This window comes from Amblyomma mixtum, chromosome 6 (genome assembly GCF_055824585.1).
Source record: "Amblyomma mixtum isolate Tamu chromosome 6, ASM5582458v1, whole genome shotgun sequence".
Classification (NCBI taxonomy): Eukaryota; Metazoa; Arthropoda; class Arachnida; order Ixodida; family Ixodidae; genus Amblyomma; species Amblyomma mixtum.
This window is the reverse complement of record NC_143017.1, coordinates 98,083,564-98,092,774: the sequence shown is the minus strand read 5'-3', so window position 1 is coordinate 98,092,774 and position 9,211 is coordinate 98,083,564. Positions and strand designations below refer to the sequence as shown.

At 48.9% G+C, this 9,211-nt stretch overlaps 1 protein-coding gene across 1 annotated transcript in view; it reads right to left on the bottom strand.

Moving 5' to 3' along the window:
- LOC149339804 (xaa-Arg dipeptidase-like) overlaps positions 1-8,537 on the bottom strand; it is a 9,644-nt gene extending 1,107 nt beyond the window's left edge. Inside the window, exons 1-3 of the mRNA XM_089550576.1 lie at positions 8,330-8,537; positions 5,097-5,230; positions 2,095-2,605 (exon numbers count right to left, since the gene is read on the bottom strand). Of these exons, the coding sequence (XP_089406702.1) occupies positions 2,095-2,605; positions 5,097-5,230; positions 8,330-8,537 (853 nt within the window). The remainder of the gene's footprint in view (positions 1-2,094; positions 2,606-5,096; positions 5,231-8,329) is intronic.
- Between the last annotated feature and the right edge of the window lie 674 nt (positions 8,538-9,211).

Sequence of the window (9,211 nt, the reverse complement as noted above, 5' to 3'; positions counted from 1 at the left end):
CAACAACTGCTGTCTATCATTTTCTCGCAAGTGTTGTGGGGGAAAATAGGCTGACATTGGTTCATTAAGAAATCATTAACTGTGCCTACGAGTTGGTGCGAAGAGGCCTTCGATTTGGTCTAGCACACATCTCGGACGATCTGCGCATAATCGACCAAATGTTAATCATTGATAGTTGGAGTTGGCGACGTGCGGATTTCTCTAATTATGGCGGCGCTGGCAAAGCTTTCATATTGAGTTTTGAATGCGGGTACACTGACTTGCATAACGTGAAAACTGGGATTTGTATTCTTTGACTTAAGCCACCGCGGTGCCTTAGTAGTTATGGTGCTCGAATGCTGACCCGGCAGATGCGCTTTTGATCCCGCATGGAGGCGAAATGCTAGAAGGCTGTGTATTGTGCGACGTCAGTGCACGTTAAAGAGCCCCTGGTGGTCGAAATCATTCGGAGCCCTTCATTACGGCGTCTCTCATAGCCTGAGTCCCTTTGGAACATTAAAACCCATACACCAAACAAACCATGTTCTTTGACTCCTTCGTAATTTGGGCATTAGACTCTGTAAAAGAGAAAGCAACACGCAGAGACCAGAAGAAAAACTCATCGAAAAAAGTTAGATAAGTAGGTTGTACTGATACCATATAATATAATGCGATAATAATGTAGTATAATGTAATAACACTCTAGTGCAACAAAGAAAAGGTTGGACCGAAAGTTGTAAAACCAATGCAATAATAGTCAGTTTATAATATAGGGTGTTGGTGCAATGACATTTCAAATGAATGACAATTTATTTTGTTTCTTAGCGAAAAAAAATGGTTTCGAGGAAAGAAAATCACAGTAGCTGTCTTACTCTCAGTGATCACCTCGAACGCTAGGGGGGGGGGGGGGGGATGGGGTGAAGAAGGGAGTGAAAGAAGGATGAGAAGATAAGGCTCCGCAGTGCAAGGTTCCGAAATTCTGAAATTCTTAACGCGCACTGACACGAACAGAATAAACGAAGAGAATCGCTCCTGCGAAGGGATGGAATAGGGCGTAGGTCGGCATTATGTGCGACCCTCCCATACAAAAGCTTACATGCCTTAAATCTATCTGTATTCCTAAAATCTTCCTGTCTCAAGTTCATTCATTCATTCATTCATTCATTCATTCATTCATTCATTCATTCATTCATTCATTCATTCATTCATTCATTCATTCATTCATTCATTCATTCATTCATCACTAAGAGCCTTCTTTAAGAAGTTAGCGACGGGCTTCGCTGAGACAAGGATGTACTGGCTCCGGAGCGATAGCGGCGGCTGCAGTCCCACATAAATTCTTTCCCCATTGTTGCTAATAGCGGGGGTAGCTATTGTGGTAACGCTTGCTGATCGCTAACCGTCACTCTGCAGACGAAATACAAGGCGCTGTAGTCGGGTATTAAAGACCTTTTTATATCACGTCATTTTAACTGCTACCATGATGCCCCAATGGGTTATCATTAAACTGAAGCATATAGACACAGCATTCCTGTAACGTTTTGAAGATACATACTACACATGTCGGTCTAGACATGGTAAAGTTGGGCGAAAAAAAAGAGAAAGTACAGGACGAGTGCAACGTGCGCTCGTCGTAACTGAAACAAGGTTAAAGGACTGGGCTGCCTTTCCGCAGCAAAGCATGTTGTGCGAACAGAGCAAATTATTACATATCTGTCAGCGCAGGCGGTGTTTCCCCTGCAGAGGATTTGTGAGGATGTCATAGCACTGGCGATGGGCGAGAGGGCCTGGGGTGATCGCGTTAACAACATAAAATAAGTATATGCCGGCTAGTTCAAAGGGTATTGTCAGTGTTCTGAGAAATGTAAGCCACCTGACACAAGAGGCTGCATGAGCATGTGTCCAGAAGGCAGGGCGTCCAGTACCTTGCTTTGGGGCTGAAATATAAATTCATCAGTTCCCGCGTTAAGTGGTGACGTTAAACACTCTCCACTTAGGTCTATATAAAACTGCAGAAGTGGAGCGATCCCCTGTACCAAAGCAACTGCTTGATACCGAGGTCGTTTGATCGCACGCAGCCAAAGTTTTATGTAGAACTGAAAAGATGGGCCTCACCCGGCTTGTGTAGCTGTGCGACGAAGAGTTGTTCAAGGGCAGTGTTGAAGACTGGCCAGGGACGGGGCTTCCCGAAACGGCATTCGAGCAAGCAGCCTGTCGCCTTGGCCGTGCCCAGCAGGACATCCTCGGCCGCACGCCTTCGTTCCTGCAGCTGTGCGTCGTTGTCGGCCAGCAGCACGTACTGCGACTCTGAGGACGTGGTCGGTTCGCAGGGGCGCCTTCCCGCGCGGTTGAGCACGCCACGGGCACCGCTGGAGAGCGCCCAATAGGCGAGCACGGCGGCGTCTGCGGCTGCGGCGCCGCGGAAGCGGAACTCGAGCCACTGGCAGGGGCCCTCCTTGCCTGCCGCCACGCAGCAGCCGATCGTGGGTGAAGCAGGGTGTAGTGCGAGCAGAGCGTCGATGCCTGCAAAGGCGCCTTGCTCGAGCAGGCGCGCCTTGCAGCAGCGTCGACTGCTCTCGCTGCCCGGAGTGCCAAACACCACGAGGCGACCGTGCAATTGCTCCTCCTGCGGTGTATGAGGCGACAGCAGCGGCGACTCGCTGCGCCAATCATGTCGTTCAGCTTCATACGGAGGCTGAGGAAAGCCTCAAACAATCTACAGCGAGAGCTGTTATACGCAGTGGTTTCGGTGGACTATACGGCGTAGGACGTCAACATCCACTCGCGTATTTTGTTCCTGAAAAATCGATTCTTCGGCTCTTTGTGACTATCTCAATGTTTGGTCGGCAACGAAAGACGTATTTATTACTGCGACATTTGTATTTAAAGAGAGAAACATCACTTTTCCCGCTGCTAGACTCCAACTCGCCACGTCAAGACGTCAAAGGACTATGCGATCATCGCCTGTGTGCGAACGGCCCTGTAGCTAAGGTTCCGAGATCCGCTAGAAAGAAATGTCTTGACGTCACCGAAGTTTGCTTGGGAAAACGGTAGGTGGCGACAGTGCGTGTGTTTTGAAAGCTCCGTTTTCAGTGAAAATGTTCTGCTTGAAATAGTAACGCGATAATAAATCAATACAGGATAACTTAAATTTCTCCTCAGTGTTCCTTTAAGCGTAGCAGGCTTCCAGCTCTCGGTCTCCTTGTTTCACATGGAGGAACGCCGAAAACGTGCAGCAGAGCTCACGACAACGTGAAGAGCACACCGCCCCTACATGTACTGTAGCTAGGAAATAAATTTAAGCTACTGAGGCGGCGTTTGCCATGATGTCTCTTTATCTCTAGTCTAGAGTGGCCCCTAACCTAAGTTGTCAGCGTATCAAGTGGTTGCAGTTATGCTGGGAGGGACAAGTGGGATGACTAAACTGTCGAAAGGGTGTCAGCGTGCGATCTATACTAGCACGCAAGCAACGAAGAATCTGAACGCAGGAAAGAACTGCTAGACGGTAGAGATGGAGATGAAAACCGTGACAAGTGCAACTCCATGTCACACATTCTCTGAAGACGAGGAAGTTTACATAACACCAAAGGGGAAGAGAGAAATAAAAGGGGGAGCTCTATAGGGCGAGCTGCCCAGGCAATCGGTCCAATATTCCAAATGGATAGTTTCACTCCGCTCTTTTTTAGAACCGACCTTTTCCAATACGTTTCCAATACTGGGCCGATTACCTGGGCTGCTTGGGATGCAACGTATTCGCGTTTTGGGGGCGGACGGGGGAAATTGTGTCTGCTTCGGAGTACGCCGGAGATGGCAAACTGTGTGGTTTACGAGGGGACGGTTATTTTTTTCCCGGTGAAGAAATAAATGCGACATCGTTGAGGCTGGTTTTGTGTGCATTCGACCTCACAGGAATGAGTGCTGCGGCCTTGACGTTGTACCTCCCAGAGTAGTGCCAGGCGGCAACTTTTTGTTCTGTCTCTGAATGTAACGTTAAGAGACATGGAGAGGGCAGAGTGGGACAGGAAACTAACGCGGGTTAATGACATCCTAGTCGAAATCAGGAAGAAATGGTCTTGGGCGGGACATGTAATCCGAAGGCAAGATAACCGATGGTCGTCAAGTGTAACGTACTGGGCTCCCACAGACTACAAGCGTAGCAGCGGCTGCAGAAAGTTAGCTGGGCTGACAAGAAAAGTTTGCGGCGATAAGGTGGCCGCGGCTGGCACAGGACAGGGTTAATTGGAGAGAAGATATGGGACAGGGCTATGACATGTAGTGGGTGTAGTCAGGTTGATGATAATGATGATAATATAACTGCTCCGCCGCCAGGTTTCGTTGAACGCGATGAGGGAAGAGCGTAGTGACGACCGCATGATAAAAATAGGAGAAGAGTTTACAGAATTTACTCTTGTTGCATAAATTGCGCAATTCACAGGTAGCTAGCCTAAGCTCCGCCATTATTTTATATCCCTGGCTAACCTCTGCCCATTCCACCCCTGAATTAATTCCTTCCGGGTGTCCACTGTTAGCTACTTTCCTTTACTTGTAACCACTAATAGCATCTACGCTTACGCGCGCACACTTCGTGGCTTACGTACGCGGCTTAGTACGTGCATGACCCGAGCTGTGCTTTGAATCAGTTATCACCACGTACCTCGACAACGTTTTGAGGGTGATACCAACAGCCATCCCTGTAAAAGCAAGTAGCGAGTTTATAAATGATGGCTGACCGAACATCGCTGGCGCTTCAAGTGTCGCGCCTGAACCTGAACGCGCAATGAATGAGGCCTGGACGCGTGTTCACCCTGCTGCTCTTTGTACCCTGTACCGTGCACGTTAAAGATTACGAGAGAGAAAGAAAAATCTTGAAGAGAAAGTATTGGCAGTGCTTCAGTAATAGTAGGACTCGCTACGTCTCGACAGCGAGCTCAGTACGGGACGCAGTCATTGCCGTTCTTCGGAGCCACTGCAATAAAGAATAAATGACGCGGTAAACATGGTTGTTCCTGTAGTTTCTTGACTACAATGCTTGAAACGTGTGCGGTCCGTCTGTGTGACTGTTTCCTTCGAGTTCTACGCTATCCGTGAGTGTCTCAGATCCCTGCAGTGACGCTCACCTGCATGAGCCGACGGATGGCCGATGCCGTGGCTAGCGCCCCCACTGCTACCAGGTGGTGTCCGCAGGCGTGGCCCAGGTCCGGCAGTGCATCGTACTCGCATACCAGCCCGACGGTGAGGCCTTCGATGGCCGCTGAAACCATAACCAAGTGTCTGGAGACCCCTTTTAGATAAATTTGCCTGGCAAGTCACCGCATAAATTTGGGGCAAAGCTTCACCGTAGTGACGACTCATGCACATTAGCTTCCAACTGTACCGCTTAGCATACTCAAAGCACTACGAAGGCGTTAGAGCGACTGTTATTGTCCACTACACTGTCGTGCAAGGTCTTGGACCGAGAACTGTAGGGTTGTTGCGAGAACATCGTAGAAGAGGTCGTCGCGTTGATTAAGCGCCTAAGCACATACAACATTGCAAGCGAGTCATAAAAGACAGACAAAGCCGCCACAGTGTTCTGTTGCCCCACTCTTTGTCCTTTCTGAAAACAGCCACGTCCCAATACGAACTTCGCAGAAGTCTCAGTACAACTAGCGTCCCATGTGTTCTAGAAACAACGGTAACCAAAGACACTAAGGCAACGTACAGGCAGCGTGCCACAAATCCAGAAGCTCCTCTATTTTCTGCAGGCCTTTCCACTATGTTGAGTGTAGAACTCGCCAGAGAGTGCAACAGGTTTTCATCTGGGTGAGGACGAGCCATAGCAAGAAGCTAGTGGGAGGGCACTTTTGCAGAAGGATTCCTGTGTGCAGTATGACCTCGAACTCTCCCGCGATATCTCCTTCTCGACCAAGGCAAGGTCTATAGTGCAGCATTGAGAGTGCGCACATGGCCTTAGCAACTTATCGCTGTGAACCAACCTTAGTGTACACATCTGAGGAGAGGCCTGGGTCTCCTGATACTGAGTGCAAATTGAAGTTGGCCTGTATCGACCGCTTACTGCATCCTTATGACAAAGAGGCTACTCTCAATGAAACCGAACTTTTACAAGCCAGACAAGATCAAGGAATAAAATAAACGCATCACCATCACCAGCCGTTTACACAAGCAAACTGCGACGACGCCGAGATCGATTTTTCTCACGCGGATCTCTGAGGTAATGCAACACCGCCATCAGTTCCGATTGGTGAACGTGGAGTCGCCTTTGGCCTTATGTCACGGGATTGAATTGAGTGGCGGAGAAATATGTGTTAAGCTTTTAAAACTATGTTTTCTCTGCAACAAATGTGTCTTTTGCTGCGGGGCAATCACCGATGCAACCAGTGACACAGAATAGATTTTTACTTCATCTTCATCATCATCATCAGCCTGACTACACCCACTGCAGGGCAAAGGCCTCTCCCATGTCTCTCCAATTAACCCTGCCCTTTGTCAGTTGCCGCCACTGTATCCCCGCAAACTTCTTAATCTCATCCGCCCACCTAACTTTCTGCCATCCCCTGCTACGTTTGCTTTCTCTTGGAATCCACTCCGTTACCCTTGAGGTTCAGCGGTTACCTTGCCTTCGCATTACATGCCCTGCCCAAGCCCATTTCTTCATCTTGATTTCAACTAAGATGTCATTAACCCGCGTTTGTTCCCTCACCCACTCCGCTCTCTTCTGATCTCTTAACGTTACACCTATCATTTTCCTTTCCATAGCTCGCTGCGTTGTTCTTAACTTAAGCTGAACCCTCCTTGTTAGCCTCCATGTTTCTGCCCCATAGGTGAGTACCGGTAGGATACAGCTGTTGTATACTTTTCTCTTCAGGGATATTGGTAAGCTACCATTCATGATCCGAGAGAACCTGCCATATGCGCTCCACCCCATTCTTATTCTTCTAGTTATTTCCCTCTCATCATCCGGATCTGCGGTCACTACCTGCCCTAAGTAGACATATTCTCTTACTACTTCCAGCACCTCGCTACCAATTGCGAACTGCTGTTCCCTTGCTAGGCTGTTGAACATTACATTGGTTTTCTGCATGTTAATTCTTAGCCCCATCGTTCTGCTCTGCCTGTCTAATTGATTGATCATGCTTTGCAGTTCTTGTCTTGAGTGGCTTTTACTAGAGATTTTTACTGAGAGATTTTTACTAGAAAAATCAAAATATGATGGAGTTGTCCTAAGTGTACCTGCATGAAGTCTTAGCAGCGAGAGTGAGTGTAAAACATTTTATTCGTCGGAAAGACCTTGCTGCTAAGAGATCGTGTTAAGCGGTTGAGAGTACATAGCCCTCGACGACTTTGTCAGCCCACTCCACCGCCAAAACTTGCGTTCTGGGGTCAGAGCTAGCCAGCACGGTCTCCCACCGCTCGAGAGAAGAAGCGGTAACTAGATCACCCGGAGGTGGCTATATATTGCAATCCCATAGGGTATGATCGTAGTTGGCTCGTTGGCCGCAGTGTTTGCAGTTAGGGTTGTATAGATCAGGATAAATGTACGCGAGGAGTGATAGGGTGCGTATCTATATCGTCTGTAGACGCCTCAAAGCAGGTCCCTCAAAGGCGGAGGAGCGGCTCTGCTCAACCTGTACACTAATACTTTGCTGCGCCCGGCAATTAAAACACTTCGACCCTTCTTTCCCGGGCAGCTGTCCACACTGTGCGGAGAAGTCTTGAGACATCTACTAATGGTGTGGGCCTCTCGCTCCAAACCGGCTATCTCCAGCCGGGAGGACTGGGAGGCGACCGTGCTCCGCTGCTCTGATTTACAGGCCCAAAAGACCCTGGTTGAGCGCGCCCAAGCAGCGGCCGACGCCACTGGTTCCCGTACTAGGGACCCCGCCTGGTGTTTGTGAGGGCCGCGGCCTCTTATAATCAGCCCACTCTCTCTACTAATAAAAGCCTTTCATCATCATCATCAGCAGCAACTCACTGGAACTGAATTTCGCGCATCCTCACTGCCGTCAGCTTAAGCGCCTTATAGCACGTTTTTGTTGCCGCGTTGCCGGTTTGCGAATGTTGGGCGTGCGGTGAGTACCAGCATTTCTCGTCCTCTTCGCCCAATACTGTGGCTAGTGGCGCGAAACAAATCTGATGCCGCTAACCTGTACGTTATACGTTTAGACAGGATGCAATTCGCTAACGCAAGCCCTTCAACTCACGTTTACCGATTTTTACGATAATTTTTACCGCTTTGTTGTTCGCAACGTCAAAACCTCTCTAGCCGGTGTCAAGGCCTAACAATCACTGTTGGCCTGTAGCCTACAAAATGAATGCGTTAAATGTAGCACAACCATGGGACGTCACTTACCCGGCGCAGGTGGGAACTGGAACTCGGCGCGGAAGCCTGTGCTGAATATGTAGTTCTGTTGAACGCTGAACCCCTCGCGGGAGAACTCCGTGCAAAGCAGGTCATGGGCGCGATACTCTCGAAACGCTACTTCTGGCTGCGACAGCAGCTGACCGCTCAGTACCCGCCAGCGCTCTTCTCTTTCCTGCTGCTCCGTAGATGTAGACATGATATCCCATTGCTGATGCAAGCGCCCCCTGGCTAGGTGCACACTTAAGGCCAGCAGGCCAGATATAAAGCTCGCTTGTCCGAAACGAGTCAGGTGTAAGGAATGTTGCACAAAATCGAAGGACTTCTGCCAAAAAGCAGTCATGTTATTGTTCTGCGGCCGTCGTCGTTATCACAATGAAATGAGACGACACAGAGCTTTAGCCTAAATAAGAAAACAGCATACACCACGTGCTGCACGCATTTGTAGCGCTGACAACGCAAGCTCTCATTGTGGCCAGCACATTTTTGTCATACTAGTTGGAACTGATACCCTAACTGCTAAAAACATCGTACGGAAAATGACCATTTTCAAGTGTCATGAGGATTCAAAAACGTTACTGAAAAATAATTAAACGCTTGCAACAGTATTTGTAGTAACAACAAGACAAAAATTGAAAGGAAACACCACTGAAAGTTTCTGTTTCAATTTTCATTTTCTTTAGGTGCAGCGTTTATTAGGGGTTGGGGGCGTTGTAGCTGAATTCCGCAGCTGGCTGAAGAGCAAGGCGAGGGAAAACGCTGGGCGGTATGGCGTCACAGATGATGAGAGCCTGCGCTGCCCGTGATGCAACGCCGCCCACATAGAAGGTCGTTTCCGTCTGGTAGAACCAAATGGCTGAATGAGGTTGTGGA